Raw genomic sequence first — 23,985 nt, 5'->3', positions numbered from 1 at the left:
ACTTGCCCACAGTCACACAGCTAGTAAGTAAGTGTCTGAGGCTGGATTTGAACTCAGGGCTTCCTGACTCTAGGCCTGGCACTCTATCCACTGTGCCACCTACCTGCCCTATAAAGTAGGGTGTTCTTAACCTGAAATCTGTGTTTTAAAAAAGCAAACAAACCCCCAAACTATTTCAATATAATTGTTTTCTTTTGCAATCCTATTTCATTTTGTGCTTTTAAAGACATTATTCTGAAAAGGTTGTCTGTAGGTTTCACCAGTCTATCAAAGGGGTACATGACACAAGAAAGGTTAAGGACCTCTGCTGTGAAGTTGCATTATCTATGTGTCTGGGGGTGCTGACATGTGGAGCATCCAGGTGGTTGGGCCTGGACATAATGGGCAGTCTGGAAGACTTTTGTATATCATTGTAATTCTTCTCTACTCATGGTCCCGCATCCTGTACATTTTCTTCTTCTTTTCTTTATTACCTATCTGTTGTGACTTTTCCCCTTCTCCTTTCTAGAGGTTTACACTAATGGCTGATAGAGATTATCACTGCTCAGTTTTAATCATCATTTAGCTGCCTGCAGTTCTCACTGGGGTTGACATTTGAGTAGGATGTGCTGCTTTCAGTCTGGGCATTAGGACTGGGCAGCTGGGCAGGTAAAATTGTCCTCCAAAGGACAGGATTTTCTTTCTTTGCAGCTGCCTTTGCTACTTGACATTAGATACAATTATTTGAGCATTTATATAGTTGCCTAAAATTTCTTTGCAGCCAGCACAATGCTGCATGATGATCAGAAGTTTAGAATACCACATGCCTAAAGAAGTTCATATGCTATTTAAATTCTATGGAACAAAACCATGTAAGGGGAAGCTGGGGAAGGAGAAAGTAAGGGGAGGGGAGAAGAGAGGAGGGAAAAAAAGGAGGGGGAGGGGGTGAGAGAAGGGTAAGGGGAAAAAAGGGAGAAGAAAGGAAGGAGAGAGAGAGAGAGAGAGAAGGAGGGAGGGATAAAGAGGGAAGAAGAGAGGATGAGCCTTTGGTGTCCATTTGGGAAACCATCTTGTAGAAAAGTTTGTTTTTATTTCCTTGTTTTTTATTGAAGCCTGACAAGGTTGGTTAACTTTTGGGGACATTATATATGTTTCTTAGTTGTTTCTGGTGAAAATGTCACTTTAAAAAAAACTGAGGGTGGTTTTATTTTTTTTGGCTGGGGAAGCAAGTTTTCCCAGGCTGATTCCTGAGCCCTCCCTCCTCACAAAAAGTGTTTCTGTTCTCATGAATAGTCAGCTTGGTAAAATATCATGCTGTTTCACTTCCCAGAGACTTGTCAAAGGTGACCTATTTCCCTGCCTTTTAGAGGTGCCCTGTAAATTACAGACAGACTACAGGGCAGGTTTCATCTCTCTGTTGTGTACCCCAGGGCTTATTTTTTCACTTCGTTTATAGAATGTTAGAAATGAGCTGATTTGTGTAAAAAGCCTAGGCAGTTTAAAAGCCTATGCCCATTTCAGGTTTCCATTTGAGTCTTTTAAAAACACTTTTACAAAATATGAAGGTTTTTATGAGTTGCTGTAGTGGGTGTGAGTAGGCAGCAACACCTAAATGAGGAATTGCATCACAAATGTGGCATAAAGGTTGTCATCAGAGAAATGTATTATTGGAGGACATCAGTCACATCCCTGAAATATCAAGAGTATTTGAGGAAGTGCCCCATTATGGTGGGTGGCTATGCCTTATGCCATTTACATGGTCAGGAGTCACAGAGGATCAGCAGATGTGGAACTGTTTGTCTGCATCATTGGAGGGAAAGCCTGCTTGGGTGGAATCACAACGATTGAATGCATATGGGTTGGGGGTGGGGATTGGAACTGTGATTTCATTGTTGTAAGGAATTCCTGGGTGAGGAAACTGCTTCTGCTGATGCAGGTTGTCACCTTCTCTGCAACTTCATAGTCTCAGACAGTTGGCTGGACATTGAGAGGCCCAGAGTCTTGCCGGAGTGTGTGTTACAAGTGAGATGTTGGAGTATGAAGGAAGTAAAGAGTTCCCCCATTAAAAAACAAAACAAAACTGCTTAGTCACTTTTCTGAATTCTTGAAACGATCAAGGAATCTAAGGTACTTGGACTGAAAATTTGTACCTGTGACTACCCAGACCTGAGTTCCAAGCCTGCCTCTGACTTTTCGTGTATCTGTTTAACTCTAGTCCTTTCTCTTGACTCCATTTTGACTTTATTCTCATCATCTGTAACATGAGAGGCTTGGACTATATGGCCTCAAGGTCCCTCCCAAGTCTTGAGTCTGTGATCCAATCAGTGATGATGAGCCAAATGGACCCATTTATCATGGCAGAACCTGGAAAGCCAGTTGGAAGACTTAGAGCCTGTTTTTAACTTTTCTGTCAGCTAGCTGAATGAGCTTGGGCTAGAAGAAGACTGTTGTCTTTACTGTAAAATGAGGGCTTTGGGCTAGATATCTTCAAGACCCTTCTGCTGGAAATTCTGATCCTGAAGTTCTGGGACATCTGTATGTGTTTTTCTCCTGGACTCTGGTCAGTTGACATTTGATTCAGCCATGTCCTTCATTACCAAGTGAGAAAGCAGTGCCTTGCCCATTTGCTAACTAGACCCTATGAAATAGTCGGTACTCACCTCATTTTAAGATTTCTTCATTTGTCAAATGGGGGGGGCAGTAACAGCTGCACCTTGTTAATTCTATAGCAGTTACATTTTATGTCAGCTGCTCTAATGAATATTGCTCTTGGTCAACCCTTTGTCCAGCAAGGACTATTTTACAATAGAAATGGGATAGAGGCTTGGCTGGAGACTGTGTTAAGCTGTGAGGGAGGGATAGTGTAGGCACCAAGTGGCCTGGCTTTTGTAGCCAAAGTCTTCCTTGCTGTTTTCCCTCTTCAAGAGGACTACCCCATAAGAGAGGTGACCCTTTTTGTATTTCTTCTCTGGTGTCTGCCTTAATCCTGACTTCTTTGTGGGCACTTTTAATATACCAAAATGCAACTTGAATTTTTTGAGAAAGGGCTTTACTTAATAACTAAAGGAAAGAGGTTAAAAATAAAACAGAGAGGATGGAATTTTTACATTAACGAGCCATGAATGAAGTTGCAGAGAGGCACTTTTGGCCTGATAGAAGGAAAAACTTCATAACAATTAGAACTATCCAAGAGGGAAATGGGATGCTTTCAAGAGGTAATGAATTTTCCTGTCAGTAGAGGTTTTTTAATAATAATAATAATAAAGGCAGCTAGAGAGTACAGAGTTTAGAATTCTGGGCCTCTAGTTAAGAAGAGCTGATTTCAGATCTTTCCTTAATTATTAGCTATGTGCTAGATGGCACAGTGGATAGAGCACTGGCCCTGAAGTCAGGAGGACCTGAGTTCAAATGTGGCCTCAGACCAAACACTTGACACTTACTAGCTGTGTGACCCTGGGCAAGTCACTTAACCCCAGTTGCCTTTAAAAAAAAAACTATTAGCTATGTGACTGTAGGCAAGTGACTTACTCTCTGCCTCCCTCAATTTCCTGAACTGTAAAACGGAAGATGCTGTATAATAGTGCTACCTCCCAGGGTGGTTGTGAGGATAAAATAATGTTTGTAAATGAGATAATGTTTGTAAGGTACTTTGCAAATCTTAAAGTGCTGTTTAATAATAATGGTATTCTACTGGATTAACATTACAATAATAATGTAATTTATTATTATTATATAGCACTTTGGATGCTGTATAGGAGATTGCTATTCAGATTTGGTTAGAGCTGGAAAAGACTTCAAGGTCATGGGAGTGAAGAGACAAAGAAATGGTGGAAGTCTTAATTTAAAAGTCCATCCTCCTGGAAACAAGAGATATCACAGTTAAGATATACTTGATTCATTCAGATTCAATATTTTAATGCCTGTAAGGCGCTACCCCTCTGATTTGACAACGCACTGTTGTCAGAAGACCTGCATTTGAATTTAGGTTGCAATTTACTACCTTTGTGATCCTGGAGCTAAATCTATTAATCCTTCTGTGCCTCAGTTTCCTTCTCTTTGAAATAAGAGAGGTGGTGACTGTTGCTCAGTTACATCCTAATCTTTATGACCCCTTTTGGGGTTTTCTTGGCAGAGATACGGAATGGTTTGCCATATCCTTCTCCAGCTCATTTTCCAGATGAGGAAACTGAGGCAAACAGGGTTAAGTGACTTGCTCAGGGTCACACAAATAGTAAGTGTCTCAGGCTAGATTTGCACTCAACTCCAGCCCTGGTGCTCTATCTACTATGCCACCCACCTGCCCTGAGGTTAATCTAGATCACCTTCAGTGAAAAGTGAAACTCAGATTTCACAACTTTCAGCTAGATTCGCTAAAGATTATTTTCTCAGAAACTCCAAGTGACCTCCTATGGCCTATATGTTAAAATATATATATTTCTTAGCCTGATTTTCTACAGGATGGCTCCAGGCTCTCTTTCTATCCTTATTTTATGTGCTTCATAATTTACAGGCAGCTTGGCATGGGAGGTAGACAGCAGGGCTTAGTCAGGAAGAGCTGGGTTCAAGTCCTACCACTGGTCCATCTTGAGCATGACCATGGCTGGGCCAAGTCATTTAAGGGCCTAATGTCCTCAGGCAGCTCTGTAAGGTCTCAAATTGCAGAACAGTTACCTAGGTTCACTGGTGGAAGGAGCTGACTCATGGCAGGGAGTTACCTACATCAGTAAAATCACAAGTCCGAACAAGGACATAAAATCCAGCCAAGCTGGGCTCCTGCCATTTTCCATTCTTGTGTGACCTTTCCTGCCTCGATGCATTTACATCTACCGTCCTCTCTACCTGAAAGAGATTCCCACTTTGACTCTGCCAGTTGAAATCCTTTTCTTCCTCCACAGATTAACTCTGTGAAGCCTCCCAACTTAAAATAACCTTGCCCTTCTTAAGTTTCTCACATCATTTGGACCTCATCTTTACATTTAATTCCTTATATTTTACATTATATTCCTGTACATTACTTGACCCTATTCTCTACAATATCCCTTTGTCTTTTTTAGGATTGTAAGCTCAGTCAGGGCACAGGGTTATTATGTCCCATTTCCAGCTTTGAATCCCTATCCTTTTGCCCTGACTAGGTGTTTCATTGGTGCTTGGCAGCTGCCTTTCTCAGTACAATTGAGGAAGCTGAGATCCAGGGATGTGGTGCTTTTTACAAGGTCTCATAGGTAGTAAGCATCAGGCAGGATTTGTACCCAGGCACCACACCACAAATATTGTTAGATGCGTGTTGAATTTGAGCATCAGTCTCTGAAGGCTTTGGACACATCTGGTAAAGTTCTTTCCACATTCTTTTCTATCTGTCTTAGGTATCTGTTTTTACTATTTATTTTTCCTTAAAGGTACTGAAGAATGTTGGAAGCATTTGTAGGCAGGCTTTGGTTTGACAGAAGCCAAAGGAAAACCAAACCTGGCATGTTATCTGGCAAAGAAACCTGGTTTGCTAAAACTTGGTTAGCTTGTAAAGGTGGAAATTTCTGGTTCCTATCTACAAAGGAAATGGTTACGGGCCATGTTTAACAAGAGTGTAACTTCCTCTTACTCTTCAGCTTTTGAACCCTTCTGTGTTTCCTGTCGGAGAGAGCCTTCTCGTTCTTTAAAGAGCAGTCAGGTTTATGTTGATCAGTGTAGGAATGAGGTTTTAGCTGCTTCAAGCTTGCCTTTTTAAAATTTATTTTTCCTACTTGCAAAAAAAAAAATCCCATTTCCTCTGTGTATAGTAGCTTCTGATCAGGGCTGTGCTTGTAAATGTTTAGCCACTGGCTCTCTATTTTTAAAAATAAATACTTACATACATATATACACATACACAGAGGAAATTTAAGTTTATTAACATCTTCTCCATCACTTTCTTAAAAGTCTCAAAAAATCAAGCTCTGATTTGTAGCATTTTTGTGGATTTGTTCCCACACCTTGAGCTGGCTCTAGCATACCACCCCAAGGCTCTTCCCTTGAAGAGCTTGAGAATAGGAGGATAAGTGGGGACTGAGTAGGTTGGAAGTGGTAATGCTGATCATGGACTCTTTAGACAGAACCTTAAAACTTAACAAAGGACTTTATGTATATTAAGTCATTTGAGCTTGACAACCCTCTGAGGTAGGTGCTTTTACTATCTCCCATTTTACAGAGAAGAAACTAAGGCTTAGGTTAAGTGACTTGTCCAGAATCATACAGATAGTAGTAAGCATTAGAGATAAGATTTCCACCTGGGACTTGACTACAGGCCCAGTAGTCTGTTCTTTACTACAAGCATAGCTGGGGAGTATGAAGGGAATAAAAGAAAGATGGGAAAGAATAAAGACCTAGAAAGGATGTAAATGGCTTGTATATATGTATGTGTGTGGGTATGTGTGGATGTATGGCAATCAGAGTTAAGTGACTTGCCTAGGGTCATACAGCTAGGAAGTGCCTGAGGCTAGATTTGAATTCAGGTCCTCCTGACTTTAGGGCCAGTGCTCTATCTACTGTGCCACCTACCTGCCCCGGTCATATATTTTGTGACATTGACTATTCCTTCTTTAGTAGCCCTCTCCAGCAAAGACTTCAGCACTTTCGGTGTGGAAAAGAAAAACTACAAATCAAAAAGAAAATCTCTTAATCATAGGTTCTTAATTTGGGGGTCTAAGGGGTCATTGGGTAGATTTCAGTGAGGGGTTCTCTGACCTTGGATGTGTATTTTCACTAACCTCTAACTGAAATTGAGTATTTTCTTCAGTCATAAAATACAGGCAGTGAACATTCTGAGAAGGGGGCCGTGTTTATGAATGTAATGAAGTGGCCTCGAACTTACCTTTTTAACATTTATTTTTCCTAAATATTTGGAAGATACTTTCTCCACGTACAGTGGCTTCTACTGAGGTGTATGTTTATAAAGGTTTAACAACTGACTTTCTTATTTTAAAAAAGGCACATGTGACATTTAGATTAAATCTGCATTATTGGTTTCAGCAGACTGCTGGAGAGGAGAGAAAGGGGCTGTTGCATGACATAGTAAAAATCTTAAGAACTCTTATCCTAAATGGTCTCTAGTAGTTATATCTAAGTGAGTAGTTTCTAGGGGCAGCTAGGTGGCACAGTGGATAGAGCACCGGCCCTGAAGTCAGGAGTACCTGAGTTCAAATCCGGCCTTGACACGCTTATTAGCTGTGTGACCCTGGGCGAGTCACTTAACCCCAATTGCCTTAAAAAAAAAAACTAAATAAAATGAGTGAGTAGTTTTCTGTGCAATTTTGAACAATCAAGTAGACTCTGACATTTGAAAGGGAAATTTTGCCGCATCCCTCCCTCTGCTATTGGGATTTATGTGACAAAGATAATAGAATCCTCCATCTAGAAGTAGAAGGGACCTCGGAGGTTATTTAGCCCAACTCCCTCATTTTACAGATGGGAAAACTGAGGCCCAGAATGGTTAGGTGTATTGCTCAGTATCACATAGTAAATAAGCACCATTAAATCTTTTAAAGTTGTGGCCCCTTAAAACTTGATCTGCTTAGATTATCTAGGTAGCTAGAGACTCTGCATGAAAAGGTAAAACTAATTCTACCTGTGTTGCTCCATGGCTGTGGTTGGGCTCTGTACCTTTGCATCATGACTTGCTGTGGTCACAGGAGGAAGCTATTCAGGGGAACTAGAAAGTGGCTAGAATTTAGATTTTTCCAGTAGTGCTGTTCATATTGTTCATGAACATAGCAGCTCGGTTCCAAAATAATCACATGCTAATATTTAGATGGAGAGAAATATGATTCCTTTAGGAGAATTTTTGTTTCTGACCCCTAAGGGGAGGTATCATGGCTTGGTGGAAAGAGAACCTGTCTGGAAACTGGGAAGGCATGGATTCACGTGTCACCTCTGATACAAACTGCCTGGGTGACCCTGGGCAAGTCACTCTCAGTTACCACTACTAGCTCTATTTCCAAAGATGATCAGGGAAAAAGGAGAAGAACTTATATGTTCTAAAATATTTGTAGCAACTCTCTTTGTGATGGCAAAGAACTGGAAATTGCAAGGATGCCCATCATTTGGAGAATGGCTGAACAAGTTGTGGTACATGGTTGTGATGGAATACTACTGTGCTGTAAGAAATGATGAGCTCATTGATTTTAGAAAGACATGGAGAGTCTCTAGGCAACTCCTAAGTTGCCAAGGTAGATACCTGTATTGGTAGAGGGATTTTATTTACACAAATGAGTCCTCATCCGTATTCAGATGGGTGCTGTGCTGTCCATTAGATTAATGAGGGGACCTGAAGATAATTGTGTGTTTGTTAAAAAAAAAATAATAATAAAATTGTGGATAGCTTACTTCTTTGAAATGTTATCTAAGTTTTAAAATTTTTCACAAGGTTATGAAAAGGATGTCAGTCTGAATTGTCTGCTACAGACTGAGGAAAGCATTTCGAGTACTTTGGAAATGGTTTTTCTGCCCTGTTCCTTGTGCCGGAGACCTTCTTTGCATGTAGGAAATGGGGGAATGTCACATGTGGTAGTAATAGCCTCTGAAGAGCCCTTAGGCATCCCACTGCTCTGATAGCACTTTGTGTTCAGTGCTTTGTCTTGAGGGAACCCCCTCCCCCACCCCTACCCCGTTGTGTATTATTTAGCAGACATTCCCTGCTGATGGAGAAGCCCCTGGTGGATTTTTTTGTACGATCCAGTCATTCCAAATCAGAATATTGGTATGAAATGTACCTTTAGTTTTGTGGCTGCTTTGATTCTGATTCATTTCTGTTAATAAGGCATCATAGTAGAATGGCTCTAATATGGTCTTGGAATGTAATCAGGTCCTCCAGCAGTGGGGGGTGGAAGCTCCAAGACCCTGGAGGAAGAATGCTGAGCCAGGAGCCCACAGCTAGGAAGGAAAGGGAAGGAAAGCCCCTTGGCCAGCCCAGCCCTCCCTCACTGGAGTTAGAATTTAACGCTTGGTCCAAAGTTGCTGCTTTCTGCCGTGGGAATTTGAAGATGACTAATTAGTTTTCAGATGTGCAGACGTGTTGGTAGTAAGGTACATAGTTGTAAGTCATTGTTATTATTTGTAGTGAAGTCTGGCCAGGATTCTTAGTTGAACGCTGGGGTGTGACTGCTGTTTTATCAGTAACTGTAACAAAATGAAAATGAGAAAGTTGTTTTAAATTCCTGTGGAGACACATAAATATACTTATTTCGCAGTAGTGCTCTGTGTGCACGGTGCTTTCTAGCGAACGTGGGGTAGGTACTGTTCCCTGAAATTTTACTGTTCCCTTGTACAGGCCTGGAACAGAGCTCCCAACCCCAGTCCTTTAATCCCTCTGCCTCTTGATATTTCTCTTTAAGTACTAGCTCTGGTTGCTGCCTCTGCTGGGAAGCCTTTACCAGATTTCTCCCCTCTCCGACCTCCACCCCCCCAGGGTCAAAAGGATCCCTCCTTCCTTGAGCCCCCTATCTACTTCTGCCTCTAAAAACATTTAAAATGTTCACACATCCATATATTTTGAAAGTACCAAGTTTGGAAAATACACTTTTTTTAATAACCGTGGATATGAAAGTACTTTTTAAAAACTTTTAAAATGTTTCTTAGTCAAGCTTGAAGATACATAGAAACCTCAGTGAAAATACTACATAGATGCGTTGTCTGTAGGAACTGGCTTGAATTTGTTTGGGTAGTCTTTTTAACCATTCATAAAAACAAACACAGCAGCCTGCAAAAACCTTCACTCCTTTGATCATCTGCCTGCAGATGTTAGCAGAACAGGTGAGAGGGAGGATGAGCTGGGAAATATATGTGTGTCTTCAGAGCTGCTTCTGTCCCATTGTTTTCTCCCTTTCTTGAGGATCAGAAAGCAAGCAAGCAAGCAGGGGAGAGGAATATTAAAGTAAGATAAGAGTATACAGCCCAGCAAAAGAAGAGAGGGTCCGCTTTGAGGGAAGTAAATGCAGAATTTGTCCTTCCTCCTTTCTGTTCCTTCCATGTTGCTTGTTACTTAGTACAGGACTGAGATATTTACTCTGCATGTAGCTTGTTATATACATAGGAATTTACTTGTTGCCTTTCCTATTAGAATGTAAGCTCCTTGAGGTCAGGGACTATATTATTTTGGCCTTTTTTTTTTTTAATTGCCAGTACCTAGCACAATGCCTGGCATACTGTAGGTGTTTAATGAATACTTGTTGACTGACTCTACATAGTATTAAAATACGTGCTTTTTGGTTTATTTCTGATTTGGAAAATGGACAGGCGATGAAAAAGTGAGAGGCTTTGGCTTGCCCCTTGCCTGTCATTGCTTCCTCCTGCCTATTAATGAAGCACTGGCTACCTTAGCCTGCAGTCTCCCCCTCCCTGCCTAGCCACAGCCATATACAAGAGGCCAGTGATCAGCAAAGTATTTAGAGAGGAAATGGAAACTTCAGCCTTGACATCAGTGCTGGCCCTTACCTTGTGCCTTCTACCTCGAGGCAGCTAGCTCACTGGGGCAAAATTCTAAGGTGTGATACCTGTTGCCCTGTACAGTCTGTTTGAGGAAAACACCTTAGCAACTGCATGCATCTGTATTCCAGGGAAGCTTGTTAGGCTGGCCTAAACCCAGGTAAAAAGGCTCTCTCTCAGTCATGCTACCTGTTCAGGTTCAGCACAGGTCTTGAACCTGAGACACTTCCTGTCTCTCTGATTGCTGTCTTCCCTACTTTCTGAAGTTTGAGAGCCCCATAGCTTATAGGAACTGTTGAAATCTTTTTAGATTCCCCTCAATGATTTTTTAATCTTATATTATAATGGAAGAAATAAAATCACTCGGATTTTGTCTCCAGAGTTTACAAGCTTCACAGCACAGCTCCTTGGCTTAGGTAAAAAGTGTTTTCTGTTGGTGAAATAGAAATGTTCATGGGTTTTGGTCCTCTTTCTGCCAAGGAGCCTCCTGACAAGGGTTAACAGACAAATATTTTGTCCTCATTCATCTTTTCATGGTTAAATGTTGAATTTGTAGCATGTGGGTCTGTCCTGCATTTACCAAACACTTGCTACGTGCCAGGCATTGTACTAGATATTTTATCAGAAAGACAAAAATAAGATAGTCGCTGCTCTCAGCATGCTTACATTCTGTCAGGGTAGACATGTGCATTTATAAGCATGTATAAGATATATACAAAATCAGTACACAAATAAAACCATGCTTACATTCTGTCAGGGTAGACATATACATTTATAAACATGTATAAGATATATACAGAATCAGTACATGAATAAAACCAGAGCTAAAGGGGTCTTTCATATGAGTGCCAACGGAAAGAATGTCAGACAGAGTCAGAATACTTGGGGTGAAAGCCTGGCTCATTTACTTACCAGCTGTGTCACCTTGGACAGGTCACTGAGCCTGCCTTGGTTTCCTCATCAAATCAAATGAACCTGTTGGACCAGACCTTTTAAGGTCCCTTCTCGTTAAAAATCTGTGAGTGATCTTATGATCTGCTCCAACTCCTTCATTTGACTAATGAGGAAACTGAGACCAGGAGAAGTTAAATGACTTACCTAAGGCCCCACAAGTAGTTTAGTTACTATTATGAGAACATCAGTACCTTCAGCCAGGGAGCTGTCAAGGGGTTGGTTAGTATGCAGAGTCATGCCAGGGGTGTGTCTGGTGTGTCTGCAGGCTAAGCCTACGGTGTGAATATCACCAGCCATAGAGCTGGGGCCTGTTGTGGATACTTGATGCTTGCATAAGGGAAAATATTTTAAAATGCTTCCTCACCTATGGATGGCTGAGTTCTGGAGTTGGAGGGCTAAATGCCTGCGGGGTGGGGGAGAGGGTGGCAGAGCAAGGAGACTAGATCTAATTCTTTTCATTAATTTGTTCCTTCTACCAAAAAACCAAAACAAAATAAAATGTGTATTAACTAGCAGTGGAGTATTAGATATAGGTATCAACACAATTCATACACACACATACTTTTAAAAGGGCTTTAAAAGAGAAGGATTTTAGTAGACAGAATTCTAGGCATAGAGGATGATACAGGCACAGAGGCTAGAGAAGAGGCACCCATAGGAAAATGGAAGTTGGCTTGGATTGGGGGTTAGGGGGCCTGGGTTTAAATCCTCGTTCTGTGTGATCTTGGGTAAGTCATTTAATCCTCTTCTGCAAAATGAGGGGGTTGGACTAAAATGGCCTTTGGAAGTACCTTCTGGATGGAAATCTCTGATCCTCTGTGTACTGGGAAAAGTCATTTATTTTTGACTTGTGTGGATAAAATTTGAGAAATAAAAGCTGGAAAAGGAGGCTCTTAATTGAATGCTATTCTTAAACTGTTACCCTAAGGGCTTCCCTGGATCCTTTCCCTACGCGGTCATATTATTTTATCTTTTTATTTGTTTGTTTGTTTGTTTGTTTTAGGCAATTGGGGTTAAGTGACTTGCCCAGGGCCACATAGCTAGTAAGTGTCAAGTGTTTGGTCTGAGATCAGATTTGAACTCAGATCCTCCTGACTTCGGGGCTGGTGCTCTATCCACTGCGCCACCTAGCTGCCCCAAGGTTATGTTATTTTAGAAAGTTAAAAATTGGGAGACTCAACCCATATCCACATTGTACCACATTTTGTGCAGTAGCTATGTGTTTACCGTGATGGTCCAATGCATTTCTCAGCATTCTACTTCCACCCCTCTGCTTCATTTGGATTGGTCATTGTTATTTTTAAGCATGGTAGGGGACATCTCTGGGCACTGCTGCCACCAAGGGCTTTAACTCTGGCAGAGGCTGTGCGTGCGACTCTTTCTTGGCCCTATCCGATTCTGGTTCAAAATCTTCATTGCTGAGAGATTTTTCTTACTGGTTTTGGATTGAAGGAGGAGCATTAGGAGAAATTCCTCTTTAGGAGAAGAAAAACCACTGTCTGACCTTCTTCCTACTGAGTATGAATGGATACCAAACTGACTTTTTAGTAGGTAGGAGTAGTTAACAACAGCGAATGGGTTTAATTCTTCTGTCTTAGGCACAAAGGATTTGAGAATCTCTGAAATGCAATTCAGGATGGACACATGCCATCCAAAAAGGCTTCTGACCACTTTTTCTTGTCCTGATGGTCAAGGGGTAAAACTCAAGTAGTCCTTGTGTTAGAAAGAAGATGCAGTTTTAAAATGAAAGATAATATCACAGCTAGGTGGCACAGTGGATAGAACACTGGCCCTGAAGTCAGGAAGACCTGAGTTCAAATCTGGCCTCAGACCAAACACTTGACGCTTACTAGCTGTGTGACTCTGGGTAAGTCACTTAACCCCAACTGCCTAAGAAAGAAAGAAAATATTTATATTACCTTTCACTTATTTTTATATATATAATATAGGTATATATATTTTCCTTTTAGAGTAACTTGACTTGAGTTTTCTTCAGACTTTACTGCTGTTGGGGAAATTTTCATAAGGCCTGTTTGACACTAGGCCCCTTTCTTTACTCATGTTATACCACTTTCTCTGGGTTACTGTCTTTCTGTCTGTCCCCTGTCCTGTCTCTCCTTCCTTCCCCTCTTCAATCTTGTGTTCTCTCGCTCCCTCCCTCTCTGTCTCTTTCTCTCTTTTTCTCTCCCTTCCTCTCCCTATTTTTCTCACCTCTCCCTCAAATTCTTACCCCTGACTGCAGTAAAAAAACGTGACCCCATGTTAAATGGATTTTCTCTTTGATTTGTTGATGACAGGCTTTCATTAAACTCAGAACCCCAGAAGTGTTCGAATAAGGAAAAAAAAAGCCTCCCCAAACTTTAGAAGACATTTCTTTAGTAGAAATGTGAGTGAAGCCTACCTAACTGAAACTGTATACTGTATTAATGATTTTATTGTTAAATTTTTTTTTATTGTTGTTTTGTTTTTATATCACCTCAGTTGTTCCCTACATTCCCTACCCCATTCCAGAGAGTTTTTCCTTAAAAGAGAAATTTTTAACAAAAGAACCTTTTATGAAAAGAAATCAAGAAAAAAAAAATCAGTCAACCTAATTGGTACATCTGAAAAATCTGAGAACATGCAGTGTGCTATGCCACATTTGCCCATACTATCCCGCACAAAGGTGTAGGGGATGGTGTCGTCTCATTTTTTTCTTGGGGGTTAAGCTTGTTTTTAAAAAATACTTTTATCTTGGGGTGGGGAGAGGGAATACATTTGGAATAGTGGCTCAACTCTAGCAGGATTCCTCTTTATCTACCCCTTTTTATTTCTCGTTGGATTCTGGACTCCTAAAAGTAAAAGGGGTCAGGTTGACCCTGACTTCAGATACTCTTCAAAAGAACTGCATTTAGCTAAAGTGTGCTGTCTGTCCTTACAGATTCAAGTTGATTTAAGGGAGGTTTGTGGGAAACCTTTTATTTTTCTTCTATTTTCATGACTAATGAGAAATCAGCTGAGTGATTCCTTTGAAGCTGCTGACTTGTTTTGAAATTGAAAGGGACGGAACATCATTTCTGGCCTGAAACAGACATTGGAGGACTAGAGCTGGTGGCCTGGGAGGTTCAGCATTTCCTTTCCCTTCATACGTTAGCACATGCTTGAGAGTTTTCTGTGGGTGCTTCTCTCTTTCTGTCTCTCTGTCTCTCTCTCTTTTTGAATGAGAGGAGTGCTGTAGGTTAATGATATTGTATCTAAAGTTACTTTAGTTTTTTTATTTAAAAAATTTTTTATTTTTTCTTTTAAAACTACTTTAATTTTAAAAACATACTTTTGAAGCAGTGTTAACAAAAACCCTCTTTTAACTTTATTTGTAATTTTTTTTTTAACCGATAAGAGGCCAGATCTAAGTTACAGTGGATAGCAGGCTGGATTTGAAGGTGTATTAGAAAGACTTGGTAAGCCCCAGTTTTCTCCTCTGTGAAATGAGGAAGTCAGACTCAGTGACCTCAGAAGTCCCTTCCAGCTCTTAAATCTGTGATTCCATGATGATAATTTAAGAAGCGAAAAATGGGTATGTTTTGTAATTTTCTCAAGACATCAGGAGTTAGAGGGGAGATTTTATAGAGGAGATTTCTCTACAGGTAGGGTTAGCTTAAGCCTGTGTGTTAGATTTGCTCTAACTCTTGAGATTGTGAGACTCTGGGTTTCTGAATTCTTGCTATTTTAATTGCCTATAACTATGATAATTGAATCATAGATGGTATATATATATACATATACACATATATATTACACGCACACACACACACACACACAGACCTCTTTGTGTCTAATGGTACCCATCTCTAGGGCAGGGGAGATAGGGGAAGAGAAGAAGAAAAAGAAATTTACAGGATAGCTTTGTTATATATTTGGAAGGAATAGCACGTTGTTCATGGTAGATTTACAGTTTCATGTGCAATCATTTTTTTTTATTATACTGTGTTGTGGAAATGCTTGTTTTGTTCCTTGAATTGAAAATAAATAAATAAAAAAGAATCATAGATGGTGACTTGCTCAAGGTTATGTAGCAGTACCAATATTTGAACATTTTATAGTCGTCAAACATTTATTGTGTTCTGTGTTCCAGGGACTGGGCAAGGTGTTGGGGATACAGATACAAAGAATGAAACAATTCCTTGTTTGAATTTTTATATTCTGCTGGGGGAGATAACAAGGGCATATATAAATGAACCAAGACATACATATGTGAAACACACAGTGGTTCAAAACAAGGTAGTTTGGGAGAGGGCACTAGTAGTTGGGAAATTAGAAAAGCCTTCATGTGGAAATTGATTCTTGAACTGCCTCTTGATGGAGGAGATATACTCCATGAGGCAGATTCCAGGCATGGAGCATGGCCAGTGTGAAAGCATGGATAGCGGAGATAGAATGCTGTCTGTCAGGAACAGACATAAGTCGTGTGTGTGTGTGTGTGTGTGTGTGTGTGTGTGTGTGTGTGTGTGTGAATGTGAGAGAGAGAAGAGATCAAACGAGGCTGGAAAGATAGATTGGGGCCAAGTTGTAAAGATTTTTAAAAGCATATTTAATCCTGAAGGTAATAGGGAGCCATTGGAGGTTATTGAATAAGGGAGTAGCATTCAGCTTTGTGCTTGAGGAAAATCACTTCAGTATGTGGAATGGATTGTAGTGGGGAGATACTTCTCTAGGAAAGTAGGGATTGTTTTGTCGGTGTCCTTTTGTCCCTGGTGCCTGAAACAGTGTCTTAGACACTGTAGATGCTTAATAAACATTGGTTATATTAAACTGGATTAGTAAATGACTCTACCCCTTTCCCTTTAAAGAGGATGCCTTTAAAGGCCTTATTTTGTTGGGAGTTGGGAACCTTTTTGACCTTTGTCTTTTTCAGATGGTCTAGGTTGATATTTAATTTTTCCTTTTCCGAGAGAATTACTGCTATTTAACATTTTAATAAAGAAGTTAACAAAAGTCATAGGTTTATACTACCCTGTAACCTAACATTTCTGTAGGATCCTGGTATTCCCCACAGTGTTGTTTGGGGGTTTCAGGAAAAAAGCTTAAGGCCAGCAGTGTTTTCCATTCTCAGATATTAAATATAAAATTGTTATTGTACTAAAAATGCGTGTAACAACTTTTTTTTTTTTTGGTGAGGCAGTTGGGGTTAAGTGACTTGTGCAGAGTCACACAGCTATGAAGTTGTTATGTGTCTGAAGCTAGATTTGAACTCAGGTCCTCCTGACTCCAGGGCCACCTAGCTGCCCCTATGTAAAAACTTTTTTTTTAAGGCAATTGGGGTTAAGTGACTTACCCAGGGTCACACAGCCAGTAAGTGCCAAATGTTTGGTCTGAGGCCGGATTTGAACTCAGGTCCTTCTGACTTCAGGTCCGGTGCTCTATCTACTGTGCCACCTAGTTGCCCTTGTAACAACTTTTAAGGATGAAAATAACAATATCTAGTGCTTATATAGTGCTTTAAGGTTTACAAAGTGCTTTACAAATACCTCATTTTATCCTTCCAACATCCCTTGGAGGTTAGTGTTATTATCCTCATTTTACAGATGAGGAAACTGAGGCAGACCCAGGCAAAATAGATCATCTAGGGTTACACAGTTTGCTGGTGTTTGAGGGTAGGTTTGAACTCTGGTCTTCCAGACTCCAGGTTCACCAGTTTATCTAGGTCGTCCTCAAGATGGCTTTATTTCTTATATTTTGTCCCAAAATTTCCCTTACAAACCTTTTCCTCTTTATCTCAGCAACATTTCTTTAGCCTTAGATATCTCAGACCAGTGCTGATGGCCTTCATCTATATAATTCAAACCCTGAAATGTTCTAAGACTAAATCATTTTGGGAAAAGATGTTCTAATGCAAGCCAGGCCTCCTTACTTGACTTGCTCCCTTTTCCAGCTAGATCACAAAGGATTTCAAAAGATAATTGTGGTATATTGAGAAGGGTATTGAAGGTCAGAGAATGGCTGGTGAAAACCTAGCTTGGTCCTTCAGAATAACCCTGGGCAAACGATGAAACGTCTAAAATGAGGGGATTGGATTTGACAGGCCTGGAGGTCTCTTTCAGCTTTAAACCTACGATTCTATGAACTGCTTTATCTTTCTGGTATGGGTTACTCTCAGACCTGCCTGAACTTGGTGACTACTTTTTTCTTGTAATGTAGTGCTATAATAAGTGCTATATTTATAGAAAACACTATAGTAGGTACTAGGCACACAAGGCCAAAAATCAAATAATCTTTGCCCTCAAGGAATTCCATTCTTCCTGGGAGGATACAACATGTACACAGGTAAATAGATGATATCTGTGGCCCAGGTCCGTCTCACCCCCAGAGCATGAGCTCTGGATTCAAGAGGACCAGGTTTAGTCCTGCGGAAGCTTGACCTTGAAGGGGCTACGGATGGGGTCAGGTTTTTCTCACTGACTTCCTTCAAGATTCACTTAAATTCCTCCCCCCAACCCATAATGCTATTCTTAGCTCACCTCCTATTTGCACTGTATATTTCTTTTATGTTGAATTTTTTGGATGTTGTTGCCCATATTAGGTTGTGAGCTCCTCCTTGAGGGTAGAAACTTTAAAAGACCCACTACTGAGCACAGTGCTTAACACAGTAAATAATAAATGCTTGTTGTCTGACTGTGACTGTGCTTATTTTAATCCTACCTTAGATATGCAGTAGGTTGAAGGAATTTCTAAAATGTAAAGCTCTAGGTATGGTTCATGGCTAGGGTCCCCTCGAAAGGGATTAATACAGTCCATTGCAGACTAGTACTCAATGCACAATCTAGTAAATTAGCTAGATTTCCCTTTTTTTTAAAGTGACTAAAGATGTGCAGTATTTCTTTCAGGGCAGATTCTTTTTCTCCTACAATTTTTGCAGAGACCTGTTTAAAATTACACTTGGGGGGAAAACCATTCAGTATTAAATCATGGCTATTTTTCTTAAATTTATCTTTTCTTTTTAAAACAATTCTGGTTGATCTTCTCTTCCTCTGAGACAAAGTCCTAGTACACTCACAAGCCCATTAGGAAGTACTGTATGAAGTTTCAATAGTGAAATCAAAAGAAATCTTTTATTATTCTTCCTGAACATTAATAGCAATGTTGGCTAGAGTTTTTTTTTTTTAAATGAATATGTAATGTCCTTTTCCTACTCATGTACTTATCCCCAAAAGACCATTGTCTTGCCAGTGGAGGTGGGCCGGGCTGGGGACAGTTCACTGTGGGTCCTTGGGTTCAGCAGAGAAATCTCTGTCATATGGAACTGTTAAGATTGGGGGGGGGTGTTTTGAGGGGTTTCTTCACAGGTATGAAAGGAAGGAATGTTTTGTGTTAAGACTGGAGAGAACAGAGGTGGCAAAAACTGACCCTCCTGCTAAGGAAATCAGTCCCCACAGTTCAAATATACCTCAACATTTTGGATTGGTTTTCTCATGAGTGTAGGTCTTTCTGCTGGAGGTAGAGCACAGCCTTTTTGCCTCCCAGGTATTTCTAGTTTCTGTTCTCCCATAAGCTTTCCACAGAGGGTCTGCCCAGGGCTCCAAGTATTAGTCTTTTTGGGAATGTGTGTGGGATGAATGCCTGATAAAAAGAAAAAAAATTATCTTATACAAAGTTTATAGAACTTCTCAGACAATTGAACTTCTAGAAAGCATTCTTTTATTTGGATCCAGAAAAAAATAGCCTATTAAAATTTCAGCTCACCCTTTTCTGTCTGTGTGTGTTTCTGGAGGCTAAGTTCTACATTAGATTTTTCTTGTCCATTTTGATGAGATGTTAGATTAACCGTGATTCATGAGTAACAATTCTTGCCTAGCAAGAATTTCTGCACTGGATTTGAAGAACATTTTACTGTCAAGTTGGTTATTTTTAAAGCATTTTTAGAACCTGGCTCAAAATATCCTTATAGTAGAGAGAGTTTTTATCCACATAAGGGCCTTTAGTGAGTTGCTGTGTTTGTCTTAAGTTCAGCATGAAAATTTCAAAAGGGTAATAAAATTAATCTCTGTTTTCTTTTCCTTTTTAGCTTCTCAGATAAGCTATCCAGTGGGAAGGGCTTATACTTTCAGCCTTCAGTCCTAGATTTTGGAGTGCAGTAAGTATCTGATTTCTTGTCTTCCCCTTTATACAGTTTGTTCTTAATCTCCCCCCCGCCATCAGTTTTTATTTTATTAGTTTCAATAATATATCATCTTTGTTGCCTTCTATCACATTATCACCTGTATGTGTATGCACATACGTACATATGTATACATATATAAGCTATATACACATGTATGTATATATAGTTATACATGCACACACACGTGTATAGTTACATCCAGTATAGCATGGGATATATATATATATATATATATATATTATATATATATATATATATAATAGCCAAAATTTATATCATGCTTTAAGGTTTTTATGGGACTTCATACACATTCATTATGTTATCCTCACAATAACCCTATAAGAGAAAGACTAAAGATATTATTACTCCCATTTTACAGGTGAGAAAACTGAGGCTTATAAAGTTCTAAGTGACCTGCCTGTTCTAGGTCATACACCTAGTAAGTTTGTGAGATGGAACTCAAACCCAGGTCTCCCTGGATCTCCTGAGTCTTAGCTCAGTAATCTTCCCTTTAAGGAAAATGAGAAAGAAAAGGGATATGGGAGGAGGGAATATTGGAGAAAGTGGAATGCAAGAAAAGAAAAAAATATTTAATGGTATCAGATATTTGAAGGGTCATAGCTAGTGCCTTTAAGTTGCACCTGGGGGATGGCCTTTTATGCCTTTTGAAACTGAATTAGTTCATTGGAAATACCAACAACTGATGCTTAAGGATTGTAAAATATTCTGCATACATTTTCTCATTTGTTGCTATCATCTCCCCTTCCAGCAGACATTTATTTGGCCTCTGCTATGCCCTGTGCTAGGGACTTGGGTTATAAAGATGACAAATGACATGGCCCCTTTACTTCAAGGAGTTCGCACTATCAGAAGCAAAAGAAGTCTTGGGTATCCCATTTACTCAAGGTGTGATCTTGAATGAGTTACTTACCTCATCTTGGTCTCATCATCTCTATAATGGAGGAGATCCCTCTACCTCTCATGGGATCATTTCAAAGAGAGCACTCTATAGACTGTGAAGGACTGGCTATGTGTGAGTTGCCATGTTGTTCACCCTGCTGGGACTCATAGACCAAACAGCCTCTGAGCTCTCCTTGCTGCCACCTTGGGGACCGCCCATGAAAGTTTGAAGGCTTTGCTTACTAATATATTGAGGTGTATAGTGTAAAGAGTGCTGAATTTGGAGTCAGAGGACCTTGGCCAGCTCCTCTTGGTCCTCAGTTTCCTCATCTGTAAAATGGGAAGTTCAATAGATGTGTCTGTGTAGTTCCTTTCACATCTGTATTTAAGATCTTGTAGTCACAGTGGTATCAAAACGCCATTCACAAATGAAGATTGCAGGAGGTCTGTAATTGATAATCTTGGAGAGTACCTGAAGCTCAGTGGGATTAAGTGATTCATTCTTACTTTGGATTACCCCCCACTCTCTGAAACCTTCTTTTCTATTCACGTACACCTAGATGAAGTTGGAGAAAAATCATAAAACCATGTTGATTGGGTTCACTGCAGATTTTGTGTTACATAATCTCTCATTGTAGTGAGGCAATCCTTTTATTCCTTCCTAATCAGTTCACCACACAGTGAATATTCCAGACCTGTTCATGCTTCCTCAAACCTCCCATGGCACCCCTCTCCCCTCTACTGTCTCAGCCAAGGACCTGGCTTTACACTTCACTGAAAAAATTGAACTCTTATTCATTGAGAGCTTCCTCTTCTTCCCTTATCTCACATCACTCAGATGTTTTTCCCCAGTCCTTCACCTCTGTCTCACATGAAGTGGTAGCCCTTCACTTCGTCGGGTCAAACTGCTTTAGATGATCCTTGATCTCACCCCGTCTTCTCTCACAGATTGTCCCTACTATCATTCTTCCATATCTCCTTCATTCTTTCTTTCTATAGGCTGCTTCCCTGATGCCTCCCTGATAATTAGAAAGTAAAAATCCTCACTCTTCTGCAATCTGACTTTAAACTTCATTCATCTGAAATGGTTCTCTTCAAAATCACTAATGATCTCTTGATTGCCAAACTGAAAACTTTTTCTCAATCTTTGGCTTTCTTGACCACCTCTATAGCCTTAGATACTGTTGATCAGCCTCTTCTTGATGCAGGTATTTGTGGCACTGATCTTCAGTTCTCACCCTACCTGTCTGACCTCTCCTTATTCTCCCATGCTGGATCATCATTCACGTCACACTCACTTTCTTGGTGTCCCCTAAAGGTCACTTCTGCATCTTCTTTTCTTTTTCCTCAATAGTGACTCACTTGGTGACGTGGACTATTACTGCCTTCTGTTTGGTCTTCCTGCCCTCAAATGTCTCCCCACTCCATTACATCCTCCATTAAACTGCCATAGTGATTTTCTTAAAGCTCAGATCTAATCATGTCACACTCCACTTTCCTACTCAGCAAACTCCAGTGACTCCATATTATTTCCAGGATTAAATATAAAATCTAGTGTTTTGACATTTAAAGCCCATCATAGTCTGGTCCATTCCTACCTTTCCAGTTTTCTTCGGCTTTACTTCCTTCTCCATAGTCTATTATTCAGGCACACTGGCCTTCTTACTGGTCTGTAAACATGGCACTGTTTTCCAAGTCTGTACCTTGTCAATGGCTCTCATGCCTGGAATACTCTCCCCTTATTTGCCTTTTGACTTCTTTTTAAGCCTCTGCTCAAGACCCATCTTTTAAAGGTCTTGTTGGTATCCCTCTGCTCCCATTCCTTCCGAGATTATGTTCCATTTACATCGTATAAACCTTGTATGTATGTGGCACATAGTAAGCACTTTAAAAAATGCTTGCTGATTCACCCACTAACAAAACAAAACTGTAAGTGAAAAACTACAGTTTATAATCAATATAACATGTCATAAATCTAGTTATTAATTATAGATGAATGAATTACTGGTTGCATAAGCTGAAGGCATTAAAATAAAGGTTAATTCAGCCTTCATTGTGATTAACTTAGTTTTAAATTCGATTTACCTTAATAGCAATGCCTTTCTATCTTTAAAGTGACTTCATGTTTTTATTCATATTTATTACCTTATTTGGTCCTGTTAAGTAGGCAGACTAAGTATTTTATCCCCTCTTCCTATTTTTTTTTAATAGCTTAGGGAATTGAGGTCCATAGAGCTACTCAAGATCACATAGGCAATAAAGCTGGGTCTAGAGTCTTTGTCAGTAGGCTTCCATTTGGCATTCCTTACATTATATCACACTGTCTTACTGATGAATATTCTTAGAGGAAGACATTTATTTGAATTTTTTTACTCAAAAAATTTATCCATGGCATCTAGGTGGCCATGCATTCCAAATTATCAGTGTTGAGATGAGTGAAGTTTTAATGCACATCTAACAAATGGAAGGATCAGAAGTGCTAGAATCGGGGGGAATGCAAGGATGCTTTCTGTGACTACATTGCTGTCTGGTTTCTGTTTTTGATACTGTTGTTTACTCTGTGTGTGACCTTGGGTAAAATCCCTTTCCCTTTCATAGCTTAACTTCCCTGTATATCAAGGAAGGATAGTATTGTTTAATTCCACTTGACTCCAGAGGGTTATTGTAAGGGTTTTTTTTTATAAGCAGACAGCTTTGAAGTAGAGGGTGCTAATTATCCTGAGAAGAGGCTGTATTGATAAGGTATAAAATTCTGAGATTTGCCATTCAAAGAGAGAACTTCCCTTTTGATTGTCCTTTAGACCCTGCGGAACCTGGAAGTTGTCTCTGGTAAAGGAAATTTAAGATCTTCATAACACTTTAAAAATAGCAGAGTGATAACTACTGCAAAGTCCTGGCTAACATTCTCAAACTGTTTGATTTATTGCTTCAGTCTGAGCTTCTATGGAGGGTAGGACGGCTGTGAACTCTGATTCTCCCCAATGCCCTTGGTTGTTGTGCCCTGGGGAGATATTTTACACATGTGGGTGAAGTGTTACCTGAGACCAAGGCTGTTCTCCTAGTCATGTCAGGAGGATATGAAGCATTTACATGTAAGCATTAACGACTTAACTAATTGATTCCTTTTTCTTGGAAATTAAAAACCAGGAAAGACATTGCTGTTTAATTTAATGAGATGGTAAGATGTTGGGCCACTGCAATAGGACTTTCTTTGATTACAACATTCTTTGCTTGTTGTAACTCAGAAAATTTACTTCCTTGTGATAATAAGAGCACTTTAAAAAAGTGATCTCAATGGATAGTAGGCCCTTAACAAATGTTTATTAATTGAGTCTAACTTTTCAATTCTTGTTAGTTAAAACTTAAACACTTTTGATTTAGAGGAGAAAAGTAGATGAGTGCCATTTTTAAAGATGATGTTGATTTTTTTTGTCAGCTAGAACTGTGATTTCATTGTTTGAGGAACTCCCATTGTGGAAGCACCCTCTATAGATGTGGTTTAGCAGGTAGTCTTTGGAACAGTAATAGGTTAAGTGACATGTCCGTGGTCAGATATCCAGATATCC

General features: G+C 39.9%; 1 protein-coding gene across 1 annotated transcript in view; it reads left to right on the top strand.

Moving 5' to 3' along the window:
* TMEM131L (transmembrane 131 like) overlaps positions 1–23,985 on the top strand; it is a 170,306-nt gene that overhangs the window by 60,646 nt on the left and 85,675 nt on the right. The window contains 1 exon segment of the mRNA XM_020993980.2: positions 19,424–19,492. Coding sequence (XP_020849639.1) covers positions 19,424–19,492 — 69 coding nt within the window.

Source organism: Phascolarctos cinereus, unplaced genomic scaffold (assembly GCF_003287225.1).
Source record: "Phascolarctos cinereus isolate Bilbo 61053 unplaced genomic scaffold, phaCin_HiC Scaffold_9;HRSCAF=440, whole genome shotgun sequence".
Lineage (NCBI taxonomy): Eukaryota > Metazoa > Chordata > Mammalia > Diprotodontia > Phascolarctidae > Phascolarctos > Phascolarctos cinereus.
Note: the sequence above shows the minus strand (reverse complement) of the source record. Positions and strands in the feature narration are given on the sequence as shown.